At 49.0% G+C, this 27842-nt stretch overlaps 8 protein-coding genes across 8 annotated transcripts in view; 3 read left to right on the top strand and 5 right to left on the bottom strand.

Moving 5' to 3' along the window:
* Positions 1-794: 794 nt before the first annotated feature.
* On the bottom strand, positions 795-8725 carry EPUS_00490 (uncharacterized protein; the record flags this gene model as incomplete). The annotated part of the gene is made up of 2 exons (XM_007804519.1): positions 795-3374; positions 3425-8725. The coding sequence occupies 2 exons, from the start codon at positions 8723-8725 to the stop codon at positions 795-797; spliced, it is 7881 nt and encodes a 2626-aa protein (XP_007802710.1).
* Positions 8726-12233: 3508 nt separating this feature from the next.
* EPUS_00489 (NADPH--cytochrome P450 reductase) lies at positions 12234-14396 on the top strand (the record flags this gene model as incomplete). Its single annotated transcript, XM_007804518.1, has 2 exons — positions 12234-14018; positions 14097-14396. 2 exons carry the CDS (start codon positions 12234-12236, stop codon positions 14394-14396), a joined length of 2085 nt encoding a protein of 694 aa, XP_007802709.1.
* A 1510-nt stretch (positions 14397-15906) lies between these two features.
* EPUS_00488 (Norsolorinic acid reductase) lies at positions 15907-17151 on the bottom strand (the record flags this gene model as incomplete). The annotated part of the gene is made up of 2 exons (XM_007804517.1): positions 15907-16537; positions 16598-17151. The coding sequence occupies 2 exons, from the start codon at positions 17149-17151 to the stop codon at positions 15907-15909; spliced, it is 1185 nt and encodes a 394-aa protein (XP_007802708.1).
* Positions 17152-18011: 860 nt separating this feature from the next.
* Positions 18012-20550, bottom strand: EPUS_00487 (uncharacterized protein; the record flags this gene model as incomplete). The annotated part of the gene is made up of 3 exons (XM_007804516.1): positions 18012-18135; positions 18189-20348; positions 20405-20550. 3 exons carry the CDS (start codon positions 20548-20550, stop codon positions 18012-18014), a joined length of 2430 nt encoding a protein of 809 aa, XP_007802707.1.
* A 580-nt stretch (positions 20551-21130) lies between these two features.
* Positions 21131-22678, top strand: EPUS_00486 (Glycolipid 2-alpha-mannosyltransferase 1; the record flags this gene model as incomplete). The annotated part of the gene is made up of 4 exons (XM_007804515.1): positions 21131-21279; positions 21360-22218; positions 22267-22555; positions 22611-22678. The coding sequence occupies 4 exons, from the start codon at positions 21131-21133 to the stop codon at positions 22676-22678; spliced, it is 1365 nt and encodes a 454-aa protein (XP_007802706.1).
* A 540-nt stretch (positions 22679-23218) lies between these two features.
* EPUS_00485 (uncharacterized protein) lies at positions 23219-23907 on the bottom strand (the record flags this gene model as incomplete). Its single annotated transcript, XM_007804514.1, has 2 exons — positions 23219-23247; positions 23538-23907. 2 exons carry the CDS (start codon positions 23905-23907, stop codon positions 23219-23221), a joined length of 399 nt encoding a protein of 132 aa, XP_007802705.1.
* A 674-nt stretch (positions 23908-24581) lies between these two features.
* EPUS_00484 (uncharacterized protein) lies at positions 24582-26687 on the bottom strand (the record flags this gene model as incomplete). Its single annotated transcript, XM_007804513.1, has 1 exon — positions 24582-26687. One exon carries the CDS (start codon positions 26685-26687, stop codon positions 24582-24584), a length of 2106 nt encoding a protein of 701 aa, XP_007802704.1.
* Positions 26688-27150: 463 nt separating this feature from the next.
* Positions 27151-27842, top strand: part of EPUS_00483 (uncharacterized protein) — a gene marked incomplete at both ends in the record, with an annotated part of 1345 nt that continues 653 nt past the window's right edge. Inside the window, 3 exons of the mRNA XM_007804512.1 lie at positions 27151-27179; positions 27237-27471; positions 27545-27842. The exon at positions 27545-27842 is cut by the window's right edge and continues 653 nt beyond it. Coding sequence (XP_007802703.1) covers positions 27151-27179; positions 27237-27471; positions 27545-27842 — 562 coding nt within the window. The remainder of the gene's footprint in view (positions 27180-27236; positions 27472-27544) is intronic.

The raw sequence follows: 27842 nt of genomic DNA, 5'->3' as shown, positions 1-27842 counted from the left end.
TGATATAGAATCCACTGGAGTCCTCCTGGTCCTTATAATGTGCACCATGCTTGGCGGTCATAACATTACATTTTTTACTACGGAGTACTCCGTGTACTCTAAAGATTCTTTGTTGCTGCAGAGTTGCTACAAAGTTGGTGCGGAGTTGATGCGGAGTTGGTGCGGAGTTCAAAATTTTGATGTGTCGTTAACCCAATAACAGTCCGCCGTACAAGGTGTCCTCCATATCGATTGACCACGTACGTTAGGGTCTAGCCAAACCAAAAAAAAAACTTCCATCTCACTCCTAGTTATGCGCTACAGGGTCAAAGAAAACGGAGAACGAACTTGTCAGGGGACATGCGGTGGTCTCTGTTCCATTTTTCAACTAATGTAACATAATTTATATAACTTGCGTCTGAGTCTCCAGGCCACATACCCAGCCATGTCATATCATATCATATCATGGCCCCGTGAATAGTAACATTCATTCTCATCTGCCCCTTCATCAGTGGTGTGGTACCGCAATACCTGAGGAAAGAAAAAGCATCAAATGCAGATGCGGTTGCAGAGAATGTCGTGTGATTTGATTGTGTACTTTGTACATCGTAGTACACATATGACGGAGGAATCATGCAGCTGTGCAAAGCGTGATTGAAAATATCAGAATGGCCTCTTCAACCTAACTCACCCGATTTGCGCCGCCGGATGCAATGGTAGAAGAAAGAAAACGAAGACTTGTAAAGGCAAGGGACGGAACGTATGACGAAAGAGCTCAGAGCGACACCAACCAGTCGTGCAATCAGTTTTTGGTATCATGTTCCTGGACTCGTGGCGTTCAGATACTCCATTGGAACACGTGGCACCCTTGGACTAGCGTTCAAAGGTCCATTAAGACCTGCGCTAGCACCACCAGACAGCGCCCGCATGCGAGCCATCTCTCTGATTCGATCCTTTTCCTTTTCTCGTTCACCTTTTGTCCCTGTCAGTCTTCTCATACCACGCCTCATGCCCTCGAAGCTGAAGGAGCCATTAACTTCTGTGGCTGAGTGAGGAGTTACTGGTTTCGGTGTTGACAAGGTTGGCCCGCCAGCAGAAACGGAAGGACCAGGACCAGATGAGGTAGAAGATGTTTGTGTTGTCAGTAGTGGAAATGGCGAGCTTTCAGAATCCGAGAATGTGGCTTCATCGAGAGATTCGTCTTCTTCGGAAAGAAATGAACCACCGCCATTGCTAAAATTCGAGATGGCTGGTGCGGATGTAGGCTGTGAAATTGCACAATTGTTGGCAGGTGAGGTAATAGATCGACCGTGCAAGGCCGGTCTTACTGACAAGTGCATGTTAGGAACGGCTGGAAGAGGAAGTGTAGTGTAGTCTAGAGTGGCAGACACCGGTGTTGTGTTGAAAGCTGTGGGTGTCATGACGCTGTTTTGATGTGATGTAGGCGGCCGTGATTCTGCAAGGCCATTGTGGAAAGAAGACGAGGACGCCGTCCTTGCAAGAGACTTTTTGAGTATAGGTGCGGTTTGCTGATCGTATGTATGCGTGCCACTATCGTGCAAGTCGTGTGAATCGTAAGTGCTTGTGTTGATAGTTTCAGCTGTGGTATTTGGTTCGTCGAAGAAATCGTCAAGGCTGTCCAACTTATGCAAGAGGTCGTTCATATTCGCATCCGGTACAGTATCGACAGACTTCATCGTGTTGGTCCTCCTTGTAGGAAAGTAAGAATCCGAATATCCTTCATCCGACCTAAACTCGACCTCGGGTGTGGTTGCTGCATTTCTCTGCATGACTTCAGCATCACCACAGGTATAGAACACAGCATGGACATTGTTTCTAGTCAGGCTTGAGTAGACGGCCGGCATAGGAATTGACCAGCCAGTGGTCAGTGGAATACCATAAAGGCTTTGCGTTCGCTCATACTCCTTGCGGATAGCACGGGCTGAACCTGATGCCAGGCTCATTCGGATATGATGACGTTCCATTGGATTTCCTTGGACTTCCATGATGTGGTCCATGACTTCCAAGGCTTGAGGGCAAAGCTCGGTTTGAAGTAACCGCAATAAAGGTGAAATCAGATCTGGTCCGTGACATGCAACGTCCGGTCTCTTCATGTTCACTTCAGGGATGAGGACACACAAAATCTCCATTGTTTTCAACCTGAACCAGGAATTTTTGTTGGTGAGAAAGCCCATCAAAAACACCAAACTTTTCCCATCGTATTCCGGAAAAAAGGAAGACTGCACAGCAGCAATAGCAGGGTGGAGGAAGTCTCTGCTTGTTCTGTGATGGCCTCTGACGAATTCGGCCAGGCATTGGGCTATAGCAGCATATCCTTGTTGATCAGCCACTTCAGCTAACCGCGAGGCGCAGTGGAGAGTTTCCTGTTCCCTAGTCTCAAGGTCAAATTGACGAAGGAGTCGAGGTAGATTTGCTAGGACGGAGTAGAGAAGACGACTCGAATCGCCAACAAGGTCATTGTTTGGAAGACCAGCGAGTCGATCCAGAACGGACAGTGTGCGGTCTAGCGATTCAACCGACTTCAGTCCCTTGTAGACTAACGGCTGGAGTCCCTCAAAATCACCTTCCCATTTGGGAGGCTGTGCATCCATGAGGATTGTCACGACCATCGGTTCGCTCATATCAAGCCGATCAAGTAGTTTTTCAAGCATACCTAGACTTTCTGAAAACTCTCTCTCGTGAATGGTGTTGAGACAAGCACATGTAGTCCAGAAGAGCTGGGCGTAGCGCAAAATATCGTGAGGGTCCAGGTCACTTATGATGACTTTTAATGTGGTCAGAATTTCCATCGAAAATGTCTGATAGTCCGTCTGTTCATCGGCAATTGTGTTTGATAGTCGTGCAAGCATGTCAGCCAGCATTCGGAGGTCAAGCGTAACCGATAGGCATCTGAACACCTGGAAGGATCGGCAAGCCAGATGGCGGACAGGGCACGTGGATGCCCAGCAGAGTGCTTCTTTTGCCCACAGATCGTTGAAATTCTTATACGCCATACTGAAAAGCTCAACCACTTTTCTGCTTAGGTTCATCATCGAGGCAGGCACTCGGCTTCCTCCATCGTCATCTTCTTTGCCGTTGTTGTCCTCATAAGACCACACCACATCGGTCTCGTTCTGGCGAATTGCTTCGACCAAATTCTCAATCTCGTTCTTATTAGCTGCTAGCGTGCTGTCCCCAATTTTTGACGTGACCAGCTCGTGTATCAAATGTACAAGCATCTCTCGTGCTTGTTCCTGCACAGAAACAGTATAATGATCCCACAGTATGAGCACTGCGTGAATGAGCTTGATAGCACTATCCGTGGGGAGTGCAACTGGCGCTACCATAAGATCAACCAGGAAGATCATTGCGATTTGACCAAGAGAAAGGCCAGCCTACGTATGTTAGCCGTGCTCCTGCTGCAAGCGTTCACGTTATCACTTACCTGTTTATTTCCAGTGGGCAATACAGCAGACAGATCAGCAACATAGGGAAGATTTCCCATGTCCGGAGGACTTTGGTCGGCGCTTTTCTTTTCGTTGACCATGTTCTTTGGGGCCAATTGGAGCAGAAAGAACTCAATGACTTTGGATCCTGCCGGTGTACCTGACAGAAACACCACTATTTGCTTGGCGTAGTCCACGAAGTTCTGCTCTCGTCTTTCAAGAGACAAAAGTATGATGAAGTCGAGGATCAATTGCACGTTACCGCCATGTGGGCCGGTGGCCAAGGCCTGCCAAAGTGCCTGTACTTCGTTATGAAGTACACTGCTTGATTTCACAGTAATCTCAAACAGGTTGGACAACAGCATGTAGGACACCGCCGTGGGGCCACCGTTGGGATCAACCTGTAGTTCCATCACCTGGATCCAGGGAAGAATGGCTGCCACCATATTTCGCTGGTGGTCAGTACTCACGCTCTTGAAATGGAGAGAAAACTCTGAGAAAATCAGAAATGCTAGCTCCCCATGAGCTTTGGATAGCCGCCTTGAATATTCAAACTGCGCCAGTTTATAGACCGCAGTAGTCTTGTCAGCGATACTGATGTCAAAATCCCGCAATTTGGAACTGCGTTGCTGCCTTTCTTCCAGCGTCCTCAGGAGATGAGCAGATTTCATGCGGATCTCTCGACTTTCGCTACCGAGCGTGAACAACACTGCTCCGAGGATTCTCCAAAATGCCATGGGATAGTCAGCATGATCAATCAATACCTCAGCAACAACGCCAAAATAGCTTTCCAAAGCCTTCAGTTTCTCTGATTCATAACAGCGTTCAATAGCATGTTCCATAATATAAGGATATTCTTTATTGTGAGTAATCAGTTCCCTGAGGGCTCTTCTCCCGATGGCATGCAATTTGTCGCTCAAAGTTGCGAAAATTGATTCAATCCATGAAAGCATGCGAGGAAGATTGAATTGGAGGACTGCCTTACTTTCAGTTTTGATGGTGATTGGCCCAGCGCAGAGCGAAGCCATGGCGCTCAATGCAGCAACGCGAAGACTAGTTTTCTCCTTCTCCATTGCCGCAGAGACATTGGTTCGTTCACCTGATTCCTGCTGCTGCTCGATCGCGAATTGCCTCATCGCATCCTCCCGCTGAGATATCTGACTAGGATTTGCAGAATATCCGCACCAGTCTTCCATTAGTGTAAAAGCAGACTTTCTTGACTCGAACGGGAGCCAGCGGGACGGGTTTCGGGAGCGGTTAATACCTTCGAAGAGTTCTTCCATCAAACCACAATAGTGAAATCGTAGCTTCTGAAATTTCCAGTCATTTTGAACTTCGGCGTCACTCAAGAATATTCTCAAATCTTTCGAATACACAACTAGATTATTCAAAATCCAATCATCGTTGTAAACTTCGGGAACCTTCAAGAAAGCCGAAGTCAGCTTGTAGACATGAGTGACCTCAGTCCGCAGTCGATCGGTCTTCGGGTTTCTCAATGGACTGCTGGGAGTACGATGATGGGAGCCAATTCTTGCCTTTGCTTCATCATTGCAAGTTGTCACAGCGTATTGCAGAGACTCGAGCAGAGTTCTATACAAATTCTTGTTGATCGATCCCAGAGCCAAGACAATTGCGTTACGGATTGCGTCAGGGCCTGCAGATAACAGCGGTATCACAGCCGAGAACAAAGACCTTGCAGAACCGATCTTATCCTGGGAAGCTGTCGCTGCTCTTGATGCTTTCCGAGCATGAACAGCGTTTGCTAGCTGACTCTGTGATTGTGCCCCAGAATGGCTCAAAGTAACACAAGCCATGGTCAGATACAACTTCCACTGCTCGATCAACACGTCTGGAGGTGTTGCTGCATTTCGTGCTGCCATCTTGGATTCTTGGGCCACGTGTTGCGGCGATCTTATATGGTCAGCCAGGAACTCAATGCTGCTCTGCATCTGAACCAAGCGGTCACAGACTTTGAGCCGACTGAGCGCAATGACATTAGGGCACATCTGATATGTGATTCTGATGAGGTTGGGAAATATCTTCAACCACAGGGTCGAGTCGTATGGTCCCTCACTGCTGCATATTTCAATCAGAGTGTTCTGAGTCGCACTTTTGCGTTTGCTCTTCTGCAGCCGACTACGCTCTGCAACGTTGAGGTGGTCTTCATTGAGGTCCAGTATCCTTTGTAAGTCGTCCTTCAAGATCCGAATGATTCTGTTGGACTGTTCACTTCCAAGTGCTCTGTCAAAATCTGTTACCATACGAAGAACCTCAATAGCGAAAGTGCGCACTCGACGCGATTGAGAACACAGAAAGAAAAGCCCATACGACTCGATTTCGTCGACTTGTGTAAGGACATTGGACTTCTCCAAGCGGACGCCACGAACAACACCTGCACCGTTCTCGACAATCTCTGTGTCTGCTCGAATTTTCTGTCTGATTTCCTGTGTCCATATTCTGAGGAGCTCGATATACAACGTAAGGGTCGTCTCAATGTGTCCGGGACCAAGCATACCCTCATCTGACATCGTTGAATACTTCAGGTCATAGTTGAAGATGAAACGTGGATAGCCAATCGCGACTGGTTGAGCATGGCCTTGCCTGGCTATTGACTTGAGTGATTGTGATGAGGAGGCGGCAATATTGGATTGAATGTGCGCGGAGCCGGTGCACAATAGATTGATCAGAGAGGTGAATGGCACATGCTCAGACAGACAGCGAGGCAGAGCTTGAATTGCCACATGTAGCAGGTCATAGTATGCTTGTTTCTGATCAATAGACTGTCCTTCGTCCTTCTGCCTGAAGCCGAAAGTCTCGGCCAAAGGCGTTTTAGGAGCAATTCCTCCAAACTTTTCGTTCAACACTGCTTGTCCACCAAAGGTGTTGTCACATAAAATGGTAATCTTGCCAAGTATCTGGCAAAAGCCCAGATAGTAATGTTTTGCTACATCCCCGAGCTTCGTTGTATTGACTGGGCGTGAAAGGATATCATCCTGACTTGCAATCCTGGGATTCGGATCAGCGAGCAATTGTGGCCGAGAATACGCTGACGTGGTTGGAAGTGGCTCGACCATGGACGCTGTAGGAAACCTTTGTGGAAAGGTTGGTCTTCCCTGATCCCCTTTCTCCAAGTCAGACATTATAGCCAGGAATGCGCGTATACCAATAACCATCTTCTCTGGCTCCATCTGCTCAATTTTCAGGTCTTTGCCAGATGTGAAAAGGTCAGAGTTGATCAGTGGAAATATAATAGTGCGGAAACAGAGCTCTTGGTGTCTGAATCCAATGATTCGAATTAGTTCTATGAGCGGCTCTGCAATGAACGGATCAGTAGAGAGATGGGTCTTCCTTCCTTGCGGTAATGCAAGTTTGATGATATCCTCTATTTTTCGAGTCGTGCCACCAGAAGATTCCGCATACCGATAGAGATATGTCCACGTCAATCGACAGATGGCCTGTAGCGCTGGACCTCTGGTAGGCCTTTCCTTGAGCTTGGGGCCCAAGCTAGAGATTGCAGGAAGCCACTGTGCCAGAAACAGCTCTTTAGGCGAAACGCAGAGAAGCAGAGCCCAAAGCGGGTACGCTGTGTTCCAATGGCGTACCTTCGCAAGCATCTGGGTGAGTCGCATGTTGAGCATATCCAAAGATTCCCTCCATCTTGACAAAGACAGGTCACTTCTAACGTCTAATGCGATTGCCAGGAGCCATTTTTCCAGAATATGACAATAAGCCTGTTTGATACGCGAGCCATGAGAACTCACAAACAGCCGACCAATATTGCGGATGAACTCCGCTGACTCGATCCAAGATGCCTCAGGGAAGGATCTGACGTGCACATGCCTCATTCCTAGAATCAACAATTCTGCACGACTTTCCAACTCTCTTGCTACTATGCTTCCAGCATTTCTGGCGATTTCTTTTTGGCAATAGTCAAGCTCCTGCAAAAATCTCTGGGCCACATTGACGAAATCAATCTTGCTCATTTGGCCTAGGAGTTGCCCGTAGATCCGCCAATTGGCCATGCGAAGGCTTGAGCTCGCAATCTGTGTTGGGTCAAGCGTTTTCAGCTGACCGAATATTATGTCTTCGAGCTTTGCTGCCAGGTCTGTTGTAATTGCAGCCATTGTGCTCTGCTCGAAGATCTCGATCAAGACCCTACACACAAGATACACTGACACTGTGGCCCTCCGTTCCGTCAACACTACCTCTTCGGCAAGCGATCCAGAGAGCACGGTTGTGGCATCGTTGTCGCTATGCAAGCTGGTCATGTTGCTATTAGAATGTACAGGTTCGGTGTTTCTTCGTAGTAGACCTGGAGGAGCGCTATTCGAGGGCGGTGTAGATTTCTGCTGGTTTAACTGATTCTTCGCCTGAGAGGCCGCTTCTGCCTTTGCCTTCCGCCAATACATTAAGCTGTCAATTAGGGGCTTGGGTTTCAGACGAACGATATGACCTAAAGCTTTAATCAACTGATCAAAAGTAGGATCAACGCCATGTCCGCACAGTTGCTCCACAGGTGTAGCCATTTCGCCGATACTTGCAATGCAATGGTTAATCTTCTGATCAGCCTGGTTAACAAAGGCATTGAGCAAGTGATGTAGCGCATATTCGCCAGGTGTCCTTGGTTCTGAACGCTGTCTAGAATGTGATGGTTGTTGGCCATGTCCTTGCCTCGATCGTGAGCTCAAAGTAGGTATCCTCTGGTGGCTCACTCCATGTGACAAGTTCATCGGTATGGTTTGGTCGGTCATGGTAGAGCCCGAGAGACCTTGGACGTGTGAAGAGCTAGCTATAGTGCTGGTTGTAAGTGGAGAAGATAGCTCAGGGCTCTTAATAGTTGAATCGATACTCGCGTTGCTGCCTGCATTGTAAGCCTCGGGCGTTGAAGGGCTATTTGCTGTAGAGGTGTTGAAGCTGGGATTCCGCGAGTGCTGGAGTCCGTGTATAACGGAAGTTTGCCTATGATGGCCATATGAATTCGAGGCTTTCCTCTCCAGAACTCCCGTCGACCGGGCATAGCTCGCCTCGGGTTGGGAAGGCTGAGCAGATTGAGCTCTGCCAGGCAATTGTAGAGGCGCAGCTCCGAAAGCAGAAGAATCTATCACTCGTCCTCTAGCACTTGATGTATCTTTGTTGTGGGATGTAATTGGCTGAACACTTTTGGCAGGAAATCGTTCTGCAAAAGGGGAAGCATAGTGGTTGGATGTCGAGATACTGTCAGGTGGATTGGTTTGGGTTGACTGAGTAAACAGTGCCTGGCGGGCTTCCGAAGTAGCATCTACAAGGTAGACAAGATGCATTAGCAGCTGCGGTTAAATGGTGCACTCAGATGGTACACTGAATGCAGAAGAGCTTCTCGTGAATTGGTAGAGGGGCCGACTGAAAGGGCAGGCTCCGAAACTGATATTCACTTACGACTGTGCAGCATCATAAGTTGCTACAGGTGCTCACGATGATAGTACCATGTGATGAGCACATTGCATCATAGAACCAGACGATGAGTTGGAGGCCCTAGCGAGTTCTGGAGAATGGAAATCTGAATCTGGCGGTGATGGTAATGCTGACCCACGGAAAGCCGTGAAGGCGTAAAGTTAAAGGCGTGATGGCGGGAAATCTTGGCTTGGGCTTGGATTCCCTTCCACTTTTAGGGCCCAATCACCAGCTTAGTGGCACATGGGCTTTTCAGGAACCCCTGGCGTACTCCGTACCTACATTAGCTTGAGTCTAACTTGAGCTGATTGAGCGCCACGACTCTTTGTTAATATGGTGCTCACGAGCACGAGGTATGGAGATATCATTTGAATCTTCTTCGGGTCTTTTTTCCCAAATGATATCGAGTTTAAACGAGAAAAATGATAGTAATCACTTAGGCTGATGTACTTAGCTTACGAAAAGAAGTGGTCACCCTTAATGCACCATTTCGCTCCGTCAGGAAAATTCCATCTACTCTTTGTTCTTACGCCTTTCTCGATTGCTCCAGTTACACCGTTGAAAATCTGTTATGAAGTTCATTATGGAGTCTTATGGACACAGGCAGTATCCTCTTGAAAGACGAAGATTGCTAACGATGCGTCCATTGGCAACACGGTGATTCTTCCGCTATGCTCAGATTTCTATCAGCACTTCCAAAAATTTACGACTCTATCATGTTCAAGCAGGAGGCCCAGTTATAAGTATGCTGTATGCCCTTAATATTGAGGACAACAAACAGTCCTCCAGCTTTGCTTACCAGACACGGTTCCTAGCAACGATCTTTGATTGATTCTTGCTTTACGATCTCGACTCACCTGCTATGGCTGGCGCTGCTCTTAGTGGCCCACCCGGCGGACATTGGGATAACCCTTTCCTAACTAACGATCAAGAGGGTGCTGGGGGAGTTGAAGAGGCAGTACTCATCTATACACACTAACGTTTTGATAGATCTTATGACATTGAGTGATAGCGGTTCTGATTAGACCGAGCGATGTGCTCTTTAGGGTTCATAAACATTTGTGGGAGACCAAGACCTGTTCCTTTACCTACCACCCGGATTCTGGTAGAATGGCACATGATTCGGATCAGGAAGACGCACCTCGAGCACGAAACGGCGAGCCCATCCCCTGTTCTTTACGTGATGTCCAGACTGGTACGTTCCGCATCTTTGAAGAGCTGCTCTACGAAAAGCCGATTAGGGTACCTGCGAGCTCAGCTGTACTCAGGAAGTTTTTGGACGCTTATTTGCTTGCCACTCGGTACAAAGCCTTTCGCTTGCTAAACAGGATTATGGATGGCGTGCGCCAGTATCCCTTAGGAAAGGTCTTCAAGTTCGAGTTCCTCACTTACGCACTCGACCGACACACCATTCACCTTGACCAAAAGCCACCGCTGGTGGTAATTGGGACCCCACGTCCGCTAGGTCTTCCAAAGAATTGCAAAATCATCGTCTATCTCATGGACAAAATTATATGGGATATCGTTGATCAGGGGCTGGAGATTTGGAAGAGGGACAATCCAGGCTTGGATGGGGTTTTTGACCAAAATTCTGAGGGTATTCAGATGTCTCTATTCAGCGCTCTTGCGAGGCTGGGAACGGATGGGAAAGGGCCAGACGGCCACGCCTGGAGGGGTCAAACAGACTTACTATGTCGGAATGAGACAAGTTGCTGTCGCTCCAGCACCTAAACCTGAGGAAAGTCAGCAAGCTGCAGGCCGGCCGAGTCGACGACGGAGACGCGAATGATTGGCACTCCTTGCAAGACCATCTGACTTGAAGGAATAGGGAAGATACAAAGAAGTGGTGGAAAGCATGCAGCTCTTAGAAAGCATTGTTAAACTCTACTTCAGTTATGTCTCACAAGCAAAGCCTTGGCATCTAACCTCACGTCGAAATCAAGCATTGTGTTACTCCTCTACTGTATTACCTTCCATGGCTCTCTTTCATGGTGTCGCAATGCAGCAAAGGCTGTCGTTGGGATTGTTTTGGGACATGCAAAACGCGGCTCCCCTATGGGATCCATGAAGATGAGATGTTAGTACCTTATTGACTAAGATGGTTGATAGCTAGCTGCGGTTCTCAGCAATGGCTATTCAAAGTCAACAGCGGCATGGGTTGGGTATAATTACTTCCTAGCGAATCTTCTGAGACTAGCATGACTTTGATCTCATGTAGAGATTTTCCTGTTCACCGAATATTGTACTTCAAAAAGATGGCGGGCATTACACATCTTCCGCCATCAGGGTCTACAAAAGACACATAGACTTTCTTCTGACGACGGCCAAAAATTGGATCTCTCAATCTAGACATTTTAAGAGGTGAATGCAACCTCAGGAAGGGATACATCAACAGTGACCATGTGGAAAGGTAAGCTCGGAATATGACACTGCATATGGAACCTCCTGGTAGCGGCCTTCAGTGAACAGGTGGCCGACAGTTGCATTTATCACATGCCTAATGGTGCGAGGAGGCTCCAGATCTCTGGTATGCGGAGGCAGTAGGTTATGGGAAATCTATCCACTATCCATCCAAAGCATAAGATACTTTGTGCGAATTCTATATGACGACAAACTCATTTCGGAAAGCAATTAGACGATCTGAAGATTTTAGTCACGGCTGGAAAGATGAACAATAGTAGTAATGCAGCCCATACCATGAATTTATCCCCTTGCTAGGATGTGTATCAGATACGGCATTCCCGGATCTATAATTATACGACGCCACCGCAAAGGACATTGGCCATTTTGACTGAAGTACAGAGTAATGCAGGCATAACTACTACCGAGGTTGAGGGTGATCGAGAGACCTGAATCTACTCCGTACCATGGTACTTGATCCATTTCTTCGTGATGAAGTGGCCCACTTACTTTCAGTTCCATTTTTGGCATATTGGAGTGCCCCCCCCCCGGAGCGGTGAAATCCCGTCTACAACTCCGGCTTTCTTCGCGATTCCGCAGCTAAGCAACTGGAATCATCATTGACTTCTTCGGATATTTTTGTTGCTTACTGTTAGTCAAAAGACTTTCTTCCAGTTGCGCAACCGCTGTCATTTTACCTTGGGACCCTGATCGAGCCCACGGTCTGTTTCTCTCTAAACAGTCTCATTTCAAATTTGATGTGCTGCGTCGAAGGATCTCTTGGCTAACCTTCTTGTTGCAGCCCCCGAACAGATCAGGTCGTATTAGGCCACCTTTTCAGTTCGGCGAGCACAGTCCTCTGTCTTGACAGTAATAATAGAATATCGAAGGCCTGGTCCATATCTAATTCACATACCAAAAGTTTGATTATCTACATCCTTCCAGCGTCAAAGGCCTCGACCACTCCGTGTTGCCGCAATGGCCCAGATCGATGCGCTCGATATCGTTGTCCTGGCCTTACTGCTCGTTGGGAGCGTCGCATATTTTACCAAGGGTACATACTGGGGAGTACCGAAAGATCCATATGCATCATCATATGCCAATGGCAGTGCAGCGAAGGCCGGCAAGACAAGGAACATTCTCGAAAAGATGGACGAGAGTGGCAAGAACTGTGTAGTCTTCTATGGCTCTCAAACCGGAACAGCAGAAGACTACGCTTCAAGGCTGGCAAAGGAAGGCTCGTCCCGTTTTGGATTGAAGACCATGGTTGCAGACCTGGAGGACTATGACTACGAAAATCTAGACGAATTTCCAGAGGATAAGATCGCCTTTTTCGTGCTAGCTACATATGGCGAGGGTGAGCCAACCGACAATGCGGTGGAGTTCTACGAATTCATCAACGGCGAAAGCCCAACTTTTTCGAAAGGCGAGGAGGAAAAACCCTTAGGTAACCTCAAATATGTGACATTTGGGCTGGGAAATAATACGTATGAGCACTACAACTCAATGGTTCGCAGGGTCGACGCAGCCTTAAGGAAACTTGGTGCCGACCGCATAGGTGCTGCAGGCGAAGGCGACGATGGCGCTGGAACGATGGAAGAGGATTTTCTGGCCTGGAAAGAGCCAATGTGGGAAGCATTGACAGAGAAGATGGGCTTAGAGGAGCGCGAAGCTGTCTACGAACCAGTGTTTAGCGTTGAAGAAAAGCCTGAGCTCTCCGCGGATGATGATACTGTATACTTGGGAGAGCCAAATAAGAACCACTTGGAGGGCAAGCAAAAAGGACCCTACAACGCACACAACCCATACATTGCGCCGATCGCAGAATCGAAAGAATTATTTACTGTCAAAGATAGGAATTGTCTGCACATGGAGATCGATGTCTCGGGATCTAATATCACTTATACAACTGGTGACCATGTCGCCATCTGGCCAACAAATGCCGGTGTCGAAGTCGATCGCTTCATCAGAGTTCTAGGCCTTGAGGAAAATCGCCACCGAGTCATCAACGTTAAACCGATCGAGGTCACCGCTAAGGTGCCATTCCCTACTCCCACCACGTATGACGCTGTTGTGCGTTATCACATGGAGATCTGTGGTCCTGTCTCGCGTCAATTCGTATCTACCCTCGCCGCTTTCGCTCCGAATGAAAAGGCTAAAGCCGAAATGACTAAACTTGGCACAGACGCGGACTACTTCAAGTCCAAAATCTCATCACAGTATTTGAACATTGCTCAGGTCCTGCATTCTGTTTGTCCCGATCAACCCTGGAGCGCCGTTCCTTTCAGCTGCTTAATTGAAGGTATCAACAAAATCCAACCACGATACTACTCCATCTCCAGCTCGTCATACGTGCAACCAAAAAAGATCTCGATAACAGCCGTCGTCGAGTCAATACGCATTCCTGGCGCAACTCACATTGTCAAGGGAGTAACCACCAATTACCTCCTGGCGCTCAAACAGAAGCAGCATGGTGAACCTCATCCAGACCCACATGGTCTTACCTACGCCATCACCGGCCCAAGGAACAAATATGATGGTATTCATGTTCCAGTGCACGTCCGCCATTCCAACTTCAAACTCCCCTCGGATTCCGCGAAACCCATCATCATGGTCGGGCCTGGAACAGGTGTTGCACCCTTCCGAGGTTTCGTGCAAGAACGAGCCGAACAAGCCAAAAGAGGAGAAAAGGTCGGGCCTACGATCCTTTTCTATGGGTGCAGAAGGAGAGACGAGGACTGGTTGTATAAAGACGAGTGGGATGTAAGTGAACATACATCCTGCAAACCCAAAGCCCGTATCGATGTCTTGGCTACAACACTAATCTTTTTAATTATGCAGTCCTTCAAAGCTTCTCTCGGTGAGAATCTCACAATCTTCAACGCTTTCTCTCGCGAATCCCCGGGCAAGAAAGTCTACGTGCAGCACCTGATGAAGCAAAACGCCAAGCTCATCAATGACCTATTGACCAAGAAATCAAATTTCTATGTCTGTGGTGATGCGGCGCACATGGCGAGGGAGGTAAGCGACATGTTGGCCGAGATCATCGCGGATGAGAGGGGAGTTGATCTCAAGAAAGGGGAAGAGGTGGTCAAGAACATGAGGAGTAGTGGCGCTTACCAGGAGGATGTCTGGTCGTGAGGAGCTTGCCGAAGTATATGAGAGGCATGGGTGGAGGGTGTTAGAGAGAAGGGCTTCTCTGATTGAGTTTGGAAAACGACGCTGAACATGTTTGAAGAGACAAGATGACTGATGATTTTTGGCACAACTAAAGAAAATAGATTGCTTGTGGGGATATCGATTACGTATCATAGCTAACTCGTTATCCCGATATTTAGATTTGGAGTTTTCGCGGCGTTTACTCGAGACGGACGGACGAACGTGAATGGCGCCCGGGGTTCTGTTGGCAAGATGATAAAACGTTCTGCTATGGAAACCTAGCAACTCTACCTTCGTATACAGTCTACTTTTATCCTAGCCTAGAATCCATTCTCCTCTTTTACCTTTGTCTCCACGTACCTTGGGTTACTGTAGCTCGTGAGACTAATAGGCCCCTTGGGTCAATGTCGTAAAGGCGTCCATTCCTCCCTTTTGTGGAACTCGGCCGTATGATGAGTGCAATTTCCTTCGTGAAAAGGCGAAGTCTCAGTGTCAGAAATATCTTCAGGTTTCCGGATCCGAGCAAGGGCTTGCGAAAAGCCTGCTCGACGAAGCTCAGACCAAAGCATAGTAGTTACACGATAAGTACTTACGACGCAGAAGCTCGGCGTATCCGGACGGTCGTCAAACACAAATGGGGCCCTGGATCGCGATACATGTCGTCTGGAAGCTCGATGTTGTTTTGGATACATCGCCATCAGCGGGATAAGGGACACCGCAGTCAGGCAACGACGATCGTGACGGCAACGACGTTCTCTGCACGCCTTGAACATGGCACAGGGTAATCGGCCGACGTCGATACAGTCCTTAGTCGTGTTGACACCGGCGCAATATGGACAATTGTCGCTTCAGCCCAGTTCCCCAAGTCTTCGACGACGCTGCCAATCCATGGATGGATTCCCATTGAAACGTGATCTCGCATGGACATCTCCTGTTTCGCGCCACCCTTTGTGTTGCGGGAGTCTCGGAAGCAGGCCGTTCGAATTCCCATCCGGTTCGCTCGATGAATCGCACGCAGGTGGCTAGAGTGCGCAGCTGGGCCACACGAAGCGCGGCGAGCTCAGCCTGCTCGCTCTGTTTTTATCAGATTCGCAAAATCCGGATGTCGTATTTTATATTTGACAGTATTTTCTGTTCTGTGAGGGGGGGTGCATTGTCGTTCATTGTGGAGTGCTCTCTGATGCAAGGTTTGGGAAGACCAGTCCGATATCTTGCCTCTAAGAAGAGGATCTCCATATCGGGTCCATCGGTGCGTTGGTTGTTAACATTATCCGTAACCCGCTCTGGCGATGAACTCTCTAGTGTACGTATTCTGACTGATGACGATGATTTTTTTGACTACTTCTTAATTCTTGATTGAATACTGCACGATCCCACTAATAAGAGATGTACTCCTTGTTCGGGTTCACAAGATGATGATCTGGAAGCCAATCAGCATGATAGTTGACCCATGGCACCAATCTTGCTGCTGGGGCGCAACTCAACCAACGCCTCAAGCTCCGTTCCGTGCCTTCTCCATCTCCTCATTGTGCAGCCCACCCGGGATAGGCGCCTCACGCTGCACGAAATCAACCTTGCCCGCCATCGTGGCCAACCACAGATCCCCAGGTCCAATCTCATGACCAATGCTCGCTGATCCGGCGATCGAGATGGCAAAATTATGCGGGAAACCCAGATCAAAAGGAACTGCAGCATCAATCTCATCCATGTCCTCCTGTGTCAGGCGCACGCTCAAGGCCTCGATGTTGCCCTTGAGGTGTTCGATCTTTCGCCCACCACAGATGGGAAAGACATAAGGCGTCTTGTGCATGACATATGCTAGTGCGATGCCCGTGATGATGCTGCCTTTGCGTTTCGCGATCCTCTCCAGAACCTCAGAGAGCTTAATGTCCTCCTCCGACGCTGGACCCATCTTGCGGCCATCCTGGGCCTCGCGCTGTTCCTTGGTCTTGAAGTTTCCGCTCCCGAGAGCACCCCAGGGACAGAGCGCCATGCCCTCAGCGCGGCACATGGGGATGATGTCGCGCTCGAAGTCTCTGGTTGCGGCGGACCAACGGCCCTGGTAGGCGACGAAGGGCCGGAGGCCGTGCCCTCGAGCGTACTCGTTTGCTTTTGCCACGATCCTGTAGGTGGGGTTTGGTCAGTCCATTCCCATAAAACCGAAGGAGATATCCATAACCTACCAAGCAGGCGTATCCGAAGCCCCCAGATAGATCACTTTGCCACTCACCACCAGATCGTTCAGTGTATGCATCAACTCAGGAATACTGGTAGTATAGTCCCACCAATGCAACCACAAGAGATCAATATACCCCGTCCTCAACTTCTTTAAACTCGCCTCCACCGAAACCCTCACCCCTTTACTATTATTGCCCCCAAAATTACTCTGAATAATCTTGTCATGGCCTTTGTAAGCCTGATACGCAGTCGAAAACTTTGTCGCGATCACCATCTCATCCCTGCAACCCCGTTCGGCCATCCAATCCCCAATCCACGTCTCCGACTCCTCGTTCTGGTAGTTGGACGCCGTGTCAACGAAGTTGCCGCCATTTTCTTTGAAGTAGTCGAGAAGAGCGTAGGTCGTTTCCTTGTCGCAGGAACCTAGCACGTCCTTCCACGCGGTGCCGAAGGACATGCCGCCCAGGCAGAGGGGGGAGACGCGCACGGCAGCATTTGGGGCCAGTTGGCGGTGGTAGCCCAGGAGGGATTTGGGGGGGCCGGCAAGGGGAAAAGCCATTTGGATTGAGTAAGCGGGGCTAGATTTCGACTGTCATGAAAGATGGGTTGGAACTCTGCAGAGCCAGTGAAGGAAGGGCAGATATGGGAGGTCATGGTGAGGGCGGTTTAAATATGCACAATTGTGCGCCCTTGAATCGGTCTTTAGCCATTATTGCCGGCATAAAGTCCACCAGTAGCCTGTATGAACAACTAGGTATTGTCGTTATAAGGTGGGGTTGAAGAATGTTTACCGATGGACAACTTTCATCCGTGGTGTTCCGCCTTTACCAGCTTGGCCGTGAAGCTATTACGGATTTGACGGTCTTTCTCCCGCGTGATTTGCTCGTTCGCTCTGGGGCTTGATCAAGATAGTAGCCAGATAAGAAACAGAGGCAGCTGTTTGCGTGGTAAACTAGATTTACAAATCAAGCGCTTACTATTTAATGGTCTAGTTGCAGATACGTGGAGCCATGTGGATAGGACAGAGCTCGGACCAAATGATGGACACGGCCAGCCAAGGACTTCTCGGATGGACGAGCATGGCCGGCTTTATGCGCAGACACTATCAGTCGCAGCAGGATATTCTTTCTGCTCTTCGCCCCATTCATCCCAACGTCCCTCATCCTAGCATCATTCTGCGCATGCATGCACTTTCCCACGTTCTCAGATCGTGCGCGAGCGGCTTTGCCACCGTAGCTATGGTTGCCGTTCTCTGTTGGTCAATGCTGCTCCCTGGGCATCACCCACAGGGAAAACCGTTCTGCAAACCCGAAGGTGGCCTGATCCATGGCTCCTGCATTATCATCTGCTTATAGGCTGACAATTCTGGCAGCGTGATGCTTGCTCTCAATATCGAACACGGTGAGATAAACTGTTCGACTAGCCTAGCAGCTCGACGTCCAGGCCAATGGCTCGCATGAAAAGGTTGACATTGCTGAGCCGCTGACTCGACATGTCAGCTGGCAATGTCCTGCTTTGCATCACTGTCTCCATGACACGATCCCTGAGTAGAGTCACGTCAGCTTTGGTTTAGAGTGGGAACCGGGATTTGCTTACTTGACACCAAGGACCAATCGTTGTTGCTGCTCGGGACTCGCCCCGACGCCAACAGCAGCCAAAAACTGCCATATGTACATATCGTCACCTGTATTGACCGGGCCAGGGAAAAGAGCACCAAGAATAGGCTCCAAGGTATCGAAAAGGCGGTCGTAGAGGCTTGTCCACTGGTGCCAGTCTTCATCGTTGACGTTCCCGGACTCCTTGACAAGCTCAGCGCGGCTGAGCAACATGGTCAAAATGCCGAGACCAATTTTCGTCTTTGCTACAGTAAGGACCGTGGTGTGGTCAAGGACAAGACCCAGCAGGCCAATGATAATGTTGATTGGAGCCTCGCTGACATATCCGAGGAGACATGGCATTACCACCTGCGAAAACAACTCGATCTCCTCACGGACGAGCGGGGGAGGGTGCGATTCTCCTGGCGCAATCTGCGCTCTGCTAATGACATCCAATTGATCAAGGTGAACGACGATCATGGTCAGTATAGTTACGCGCTGTTCCTGGTCGATGTGGCGGAAGATTCTGGGAATGCTTTTCTTCCCTTTTGCAAACGATAAGAAGGCAATGAAAGGATGCGGTACAGTGGAACCGGGAACGATGGGCTCCAGGACTTTAAGGTCCCGCCACAGTTTCGAATTGAGCACTTGTGTCTTTTCACGCCACTCCATGTGGGTTTGAGCAGCTTCCACATCGCCTGCTGTTGGCGGCGGCGGCATCTGCCTTTCGTGGTCTTCTAGTTGCATCAGGTCCTGATAGACTGTCTCGAGGTTCCGCAGTACGCTTTTACGGTCGCTGGACCTCACTTCTGCATTTGCCTTCTTACTGGTAGCCGGCTTTGAATCAGTGCTTTCAGGTCGCTTGATGTTAAGGAGCGGCTTTGGTGTTTTTGCATTACTGAACGAGATTTTCCCTAAGCTCCCTTCAATGATCAGTTGTTTGTTCTTGGGCTTTAGTTTGGCCGCTTCAACCGCACGTTGCACTTGTTGCTGCATTCTCTGCATGTGATTGTCTCCATTGACCGCCTGTCTTCTGTTGTTGAGTCGACCACCTGTCTGTAACAGATAGGTTTGCGCAAAATGGCCCAGCGGCTGGGTCGGATGCTGCCTTGGAGCTCCCCGGATCTGGCTGTAGACTTGATAGTAGAAGTCTTCCGCTAGTGTAGCCTCCGGATCTGCATCGCCTGAATTACCAGTAGCCGTCACAAGCTGCTGTAGTTGAATTCTGGTAATGAAATTCTTGTCCTGAGGGGTCATGAGACCATTTCCTTTCGATAACAGAAAGATCTTGTGATTGCGCTTTGCTCGCTTAGCATCTTCCTCGAGATAAGCCCTTCTCTGCTCTTCTGACAGCTGCATAGATTGCTGCGGATGTGTTATGACAGGAATCGTGGGAGTTGGCTGGCTAGGCCTTGAAGGTTGCGCGTCTTGCATAGTACCTCGATCCTGGCTCGGCTGCGGCGAGTGCTGAGCTCTGTTTGGATTTTGTAAGATCTGAACAGGGTGTTGGGCAGGCTTAATAGCTTCTTGTTTGGAAGGGTTTCGCTGGTGGTGTTGAATTGGCTTTGTGGGCTGCGGCTGGTGCTGAGTGACCATCGGGTGCTGTTGGGGATCCGGGCTAGCATATTGCCGCATAGGTATTGATTGCTGATACAGATTCTGTGTATAGTCAGGTGGTAGCACCTGCTGGGGTGGAGGGACTGGTTGACTCTGTGCACGCATCGCAGCCTCCACTGCTTCCAGACTCATCATCCTTTTCGCCGGAGGAGCACCACTACTGGCAGTGTTAATCCGCTCCGGCTGTTCTTCCTGGTTGCGTGCCTGCGGTTTTGTGCCCCACACATTTGACTTCGCCTGTATTTCAGGAATATATCCCGGGTCCTGGTACTTTTCATAGCCTGTCTTCTTTGGTTTCTGTGCAGTGATTTGCGCGGTCGTTGCCGAAGCCTTAGGTTGCTGCTGCAAGCTATAGCGGAGTTGTTCCTCCTCGATGGCACTTGATACCTGTGCGGTTTGTCCAAAGAAATCGAAGTCTTTGCTAATCTGGCCCTTTGACATTGTCCCTGCCTCGACGCCTCCGCCAAATGTGTCATCGTTGAAATCATCTCCCGTTTCCTCCAGCTTGTCTCCTAGGCCGTCATAAGTGTCGTCAAATTCTAGTCTGATAGATCGACCTGTCAGTTATGTCACGGGAGGCGACGAAAACGCAACACATACGGCTCTTCCTGAGTGTCTTGGAAAGCTTGTAACTTCCGAGCTTGTCGGACCTGTGCAAAAGGATCTTGAGCCTCAAAAATGCCTTTTGATTTCCCGCTCCTTGGGTCATCCCTCGGTAAAGTCGTATCGAAGCCGAAGAAAGACATTGTCTAACATGGGAAGTAGCTGGTGTTGGACTGCCTCGGATGATTTGGACTCGGAGCGACGTTAGTGATGGGTTCGTGAACGTGTAAGGTGAAAATTCCACTGCCACATCCAGAGATGCTAGATAGATGTTCTCTTGCAAAAACCTGCGTATGGTTTCACCGAAGAAGGTGAAGATCTGGATCAAAGATAAGTATGCAACATACACTGGGAAACGAGATGTACAGTCGTGCGGCAAGCTTGGAGCAATGATGTTCATCAATACATTTGGCCTGATTACAGTATGTACTGTACGTATGTAGTGGGGTTATATTCCTGTCCCTATGTGTGCAGCAGGGGTCCAGGCACGAGGGAACCTGGCAAGAATGTATGGACGAAATTCAGGAGACACCTCGAATCAACCACTTGAGCCCTTCTCCTATTCATGACATCCAGGTCTTAGAACAGAGTTGACCTGTGTTTTCGCCGATCTCTTTAGCTCTAACTGAGCATTCCTCGCGGTGTGCGTTCGACCCGTTCCGGTGTCACCCCCTTGAGGACACCTTTCTCGGCGTCATATCGGGCTCCTTTTGCTTCCTCTACATGCCACCAAGCGAAATCAACGAGAAACGAGAAACATTTGATCTACATTTGGACCGGTCTGAGGGTGATATTTGCCAGACTGCAGCGCATGAAGGCGGCAGTCTCGAAATTGGAGCGCTAGAGAGAGACATGGCATCAGGCTCGGCTCGGTACTTACGATATATTCTTTTTTCTGTTTTCGTATGGCCGTTCCTTGACATGGTACCCTAAAGTACACAGATGCTGACAGTTACAAGGGACTCTTGATATTATACTTCATCTCGTCATCCGCTTTACCCTCAGCAAATTTGCCCACGGCACCGGGATTAGGAACGAAATGGTCTGGCCACGAGAAGCAGCCGGATCAGAAAAGTGCAGACAGCATCAGCAGTAGCAGCGCAGTCCATGAGACGCCAAAAGCTTCGCAGGCTCCGACAACGTCAAAGCCTGAGGCAGCGTTGACTCCTGCCACTACCCCTGCCCCTGGCGAGCGAATGAATGCAACTTTTGTGACACTTGCTAGAAACTCGGATATTTGGGACATCTCGAGATCCATCCGACAGGTCGAAGACAGATTCAACAGGCAGTACAATTACGACTGGGTATTCCTGAACGACAAGCCGTTTGATGAGGAATTCAAGAAGGTGACCACGTCTTTAGTGTCAGGCAAGACGCATTATGGCGAGATCCCAGAAGAGCATTGGTCATTTCCTTCGTTCATCGACCAAGATAAAGCTCGAAAAGTGCGCGAGGACATGGCGCACCGCAAAATTATCTATGGCGACTCGATTAGCTATCGGCACATGTGCCGCTTCGAAAGTGGATTCTTCTTCCGCCATGAACTGATGAATAAATTTGAGTACTACTGGAGGGTAGAGCCAAGCATTGAGCTGTTCTGCGACATCCATTACGATCCGTTCAAGTACATGAAGGACCATGGTAAGAAGTACAGTTTTGTCCTCAGTCTATACGAATATGTGGAGACTATTCCAACTCTGTGGGATAGTGTAGTCTCGTTCATGAAGAAGCACCCAGAACACATTGCAGAGGATAATTCAATGGGCTTCCTTAGTGATGACGATGGCAAGACGTACAACCACTGTCATTTTGTATGTTGACTCTTCCCATTTTCTCACGTCCATTGACAAAGTGAGTAGTGGTCCAACTTCGAAATCGGCAACCTCAATTGGCTCCGCTCACAAGCTTACCTCGACTACTTCAACTCACTGGATCGTGCCGGCGGATTCTTCTATGAGCGCTGGGGTGACGCTCCAGTCCATTCTATTGCTGCAGCCTTGATGCTCAAAAAGGATGAGATCCACTTCTTCAACGACATCGCTTATTATCATGTTCCATTCACGCACTGTCCGACTGGCGATGCCTTGAGGGAAAAGCTCAAATGCCATTGCAATCCTGACAATAATTTTGATTGGAAAGGGTATTCATGTAAGTCTCCTCCTGCTCACCCCAATATGGCGTGATTGTCTGACTGGTAGGACAGGTACTTCTAGATTTTATGATCTCAACAAAATGGAAAAGCCCGAGGGCTGGGAAGCTGAGTCAGGATGACTAGCCGGCGTTCTTGTAGCTTTGGGCATCTTGGTCCTTGTACTAAGCGTGTTCGCACTGTGGGTTTTCCGTGTACCAGTAATAAAGACTAGGGTTGCAGCATTGGTTAATCGTCATACGCAATAGCATGCACAGGGAAGCGCGTCCGCATAGTATTGCATTGAAGCCAGGCTATCCTAAGATTAGCACTCTATCATATAGGCAATTATCAAAAATTTCGATACAGGTATACAATGTCCCAGCCAGCTCAACGTGTGCTGCTGTGACTCTGTGCGCTGCCGACAATGGCCAATATACATGTTCCACATATTATACAACCTTCTGTTAATACGTTCTGGAGGATGTACTGCCGGTCTGCGTACCGGTCGGATCTCGATCGTACAAAGGAGGATCTTCCTTTCGGATATCACCTTTTGCATGTCACATCCCCATTCTTTATTCTTACCATTCAGACCCCAATTCCGCCGCAGCGAGCTCAGTCAATCCGCGTCCAGTCCTCAAACCTTTGCTACCTTAGGCTTTTTCGTCCCATACTTCGACCTACTTCGGATCCTGTTCGCCACACCTCCCTAAGCAAACATCAGCACCATCGCATCCCTATCACAGATGACGAGCACCACTTACCAAGTCCAACGAACCCCTAACCAAATGATATCTCACACCGGGACAATCTTGACTCCTCCCGCCTCTTACCATAACCACACTATGTTGCTGTACATTATGCCCTATAAATTCATACAGGCAAGAAGATTAGCCCCTCAGCCCATCACCATCTCCAGTACTCTTCCCCCCCACTAAAAACAGCCACCCCTCGTAGCCCAACCTCCAGAATTGCGAAACAGGAACTCGAACGACTCACCTTCCCCGGGAATATAAGCACTAATGACCTTCCCACTACTCAACCTCACCTTGGCCGTCTTCCTCTGTCCCGAATTCGGCTTCTTCGGCTTCGTGATCCCGACTTTCAGACACACGCCTTTCATCTCTGGTCGGCCGACCAGGGCGGGCGAAAGGGAGCGGCGCTCCCTCTTCACCTCGCGGCCTTTGCGGCGGACCTGGTTGAGCGTGGTCAGGTGCGGAGTTGTAGTTGAGAAGGAGCGCGAGGCGGGGGCGGGATGGGGTAGGCGGAGGATAGGCCGCACAGAGGTGATGCTGGGTCGTTGAGGATGGATTGGGAGGGCAAGAGTTTGGAGGGCGCGGATGGCCAGAGGGGAGGGCGTCGGTGGCATTTTTGTAACTGGGCGCTCGCGGGTAGGATTTGATGTTTCTGTCGCTTAGTAGGCGAGCTGCCAAATGGAGAGCATTTTGAAGGAACACGGAAATGAAAAGGCGTATTGTACGGCTTGACCAGACTTCGTACAGGGTGCACTTCAGTTTGATATTCCATCTTTGGTTTTGAGGTTGCAATGCCAAGATGAATTACGTAATATAGCACTAGTCCTCTTTAAAGCGATTTGCCTCTCTGGTCATTATAAGTTATGGATGCTTTGCTCTACGTCCCCTTTACAGGCACAGGACATAACCACACATTCTCGCTGGAAACTTAGTGCCGATTGTTAGAGGATGTAGCAAATAGCGTACGGAGATACCAATTGAATTGATTGAGTTACTCCTATCAAGAGGAGCATTTGGCTCACACTAATAGCTATAGAAGCGCATTACTGCAACAGCTCAGAAACAGCATTTGGCGTTCAATTCGTATAGCAATGCTCACTGCCATAAATAACAGGGCGTAAAAGTTACAAGAGCGTTTCGTGCGTTTCGCATGCGGGGACCCCTGTATCATCCTGCTAATACGTAACAGATACGTATCGTATGCGCAGGGATTCTGACACCGATTACATTCGCTGATCAAAAAAGCGAGGGTTTATATCTAAATGTGAACTTGATCTTCTATCCAGCATCAAGCTCTTCGGTCTTTCTTTTTGCTCTTCACCTTCTCCACAAGCTTCCGCACATCATCGGTCTCGTGGTTCGCCATTGATGACGATCCCTTGAGCATCGTCCCGAATCCTGCGTCTTCCAAATTAGTATCCTTTTTCCTGTATTTGCGACCCTCCTCGAGAAGTGCTTTCATTCCCTCCGTACCCTTGAATCTCGGATTCGTAGGATCAATGGCAAATTCGTGGTTCTCATATAGCCTTGAAAAGCGTGGATCATGCGTATCCATCTCAAAGCCAGCTTTCTGCGACTTCTTTTCGGTGTCGAATTCCTTCTTACCCTTGCCCTTCTTGCCCTTCTTTTTGGCAATCTTTTCTTCTCTCTCGATCGCTTTCATGTCAAAATGCCGTATACCTTTACCATCATCATCTTTGTCATCCACCATTAGGAGCTCTAGCTCAGCTCGCTTCGCTGCAGTGGCAGCTTCCTCAGCTTCTCGTTCAGCACGTTTCCTCAGTCGCTCCTCTTTCCGCATCCTGGCAGCTGATACTTTATCATGTTCAGGAGCTGCAAAAAACGGGTCGTCGAATCCAAGGTCCTCTGGTGGCTCATCTGATGTCTTCCCATCGGGGAGTTTGCCGTCAATTATACTCCCAACCCCATCCCGATTGTGTCTCATCTTCTCTTTTCTCTTCTGTTTGCGCTCACGCTCTTTTCGAGCATATTTCTCAACAGTCGTTTCCTCGACCTGTGGCTCGTTCTCGAACACAGATTTCTTGATGCCGTTGGCTCCTGAAAGACCGGAAGAGAACGTAATCTGCAATTCCCCAATAGGACCATCATTGGATTTACTCTTTCTTTTGGGCTCGTCTTCGAGGCCAAGGAGAGCCCGCATCTTCTGTCTTTCTTGCTCCTTTTTCGACAGGCTGCTACCGACAACCGCCTCCAAATCAAGATGAGCTTCCTCGTCGCTCGAAGAATCACTACCCAGATATGCTTTGAGATCATTTTCATCGATATCCTTTCTGCTACCTCTGAATGCTTTAGCCTGCGCCTCTTTTCTTGAAGCGTCTTCGGCATCCCATGTCAGCTTGACATTGCTATGCTGTAGAGCATCTGTGACGAACTCGTTCGGCTTGTATCCGTCAGGAATCTTTTCGCATTCCTCGCGTGGTTTATCATCTGAGAAGTCAGTGTCGTCAGGGACGAAACGCAAATCAAAAAAATTCGCTGTAGTCAGATATTCTGTCCCATCAACGGCATCATAGACAGCCTTTGCGACGTCTGGCGAAGAGAATGCAAGAATGGCATAGAAATACTGTAGCCGCTGCAATTGGTACCGCCGTAAGGCTGCAGAGTCAAAATCCTCGCCTGTATCTGCTTGCACTATGGAATCTTTGATCTGCTGCTCATCGTCGTCATCCATGACAGCCGCTGGGCCTGCTGTGTCTTCTTTCACAGAAGTAAAGATCTCCTTTGGAGGTCCCTCCGTCTCTTCTCGCTCCATGCGCTCCTTTCCGAACTGGCTGGGATAGATTGAGACATTGAGCAGACGACCACCAGAGGGAAGAAAGCTTGAAAAGACAGCCATGAGATCAGCTGCATGTATATTGTCCCAGTCTAAATTCACAACCGCTACTCTAGAAGAAACTTCCCCCATTGGAATTTCTCCGCCTTGCTGGTTTCCAAGCGCCACAAGCTGACCTCGCTCATTCTCATCAACCTCATCTTCGTCGCTAGAAGATTCTTCGGAGGATGACGACTGGGGGTAGCCTCCATCTCGAATGGGGTCGAAGGCTTTCTCTACCCTCTGGAGCTCCTTTTGGACATCATCGTCATCGTCTAGCCGGTCCTCAAATTCGTAGCGTCTTTTCAACCTCTTGCGCTCCATGTCAGCCTCCAACGGGCGGCCATATCTGTCTACTTTGGCTTTGCGTCCGAAGTCGTCATCCCGCAACATATGCGAGAAACGCTTGTCCACCTTGACATGGGTACGGCGTTTGCCTGGGAGACGATAACGAGGGTCGGACTGAATATTGGAGAATCGAGGATCTGTAATGCTTCGTGGTGCATGAGGTGAGGTATCGTCATCTTTGACTTTGCGTTTCTTTGAAAAGGGTTCTGCCATTTCTGCTGCTACTGTCTGATAGTCAACTGTTGCAGACGAATTTCTGTATCTTACAGTCTGACCCAAAGGCTGTGGTTATTTTGAAGACTTTGCAGTTAACTACATAGTACGTAATAAAGAATAAATATTTAGGTTAGAGTCTGTAGCTGCTGTTGGCTGCACTAGTTAAATTAAGCTTGATGCCCCGTTCAGCCCGAGGCTTTGGGAAGTTGGAACCCTGCATTTATTCCTCGCTTGCCGCGTGGGATTCGCCTTCGTTTGAGGGACAGCTTCGATGTAAGGGATGGGGATATTACCAACACCAAGAAGCAAGCTGCGGGGCTATGAGCGTTTCAGGCTCGCCCTCCATGCTTCACCTCTAGTACTTAAACTCAATGTGCGTGCAATCATCAGAATTGCATTCAACCACATCGCTTTCACTTGGACATTACAACACCTATCAGTTCCATAAACAAGTCACAGAATGGCAGTAGGATCTTGTCTGATCACTGGGTATGGATAGCATTGAAACTCAAAAGCCGAGATAGTGCTGACATGTATGTGATGAAGTGGCACTGGCTACATTGGCTCCTTCACTGCGCTGGCGCTGCTTGAGGCTGGTTATAAAGTGGTGATTACGGACAACCTTTACAACTCATCGGCAGAGGTTATCAACCGCATAGAGCTCATCTGTGGGAAACGACCGGACTTTGAGAAGCTTGATATTACGGATGAGGGAGCTTTAGATGCGGTATTCGAGAAGCACTCTGATATCGACTCTGTCATTCACTTTGCGGCTCTCAAAGTGAGTGAGATATATCTCCAGCCATAGTGACGTGGCTCCAAGTAAACACCCGGGCTGATTTGACTGATAACAGGCCGTGGGCGAGAGCTCGGAAAAACCTCTAGAATATTACTTCGTCAACGTCTATGGGAGTATTTGCCTTCTCCGCTCCATGACCCGGCACAATGTCACCAACATCGTTTTCTCCTCCTCAGCGACCGTGTATGGCGACGCGACTCGGGTTCCCGGCATGATACCTATCCCGGAAAACTGCCCTCTTGGACCCACAAATCCTTATGGTAACACGAAACATACTGTTGAGATGGCCATTACAGATCACATTCAGGCCCAGAGAAACAATGCACAGAAAGCAGGCAAGGAGGCAGATGGGG

The sequence above is a fragment of the Endocarpon pusillum genome, assembly GCF_000464535.1.
Source record: "Endocarpon pusillum Z07020 unplaced genomic scaffold scaffold344, whole genome shotgun sequence".
Lineage (NCBI taxonomy): Eukaryota > Fungi > Ascomycota > Eurotiomycetes > Verrucariales > Verrucariaceae > Endocarpon > Endocarpon pusillum.
This window is presented reverse-complemented; position numbering and strand designations above follow the sequence as displayed.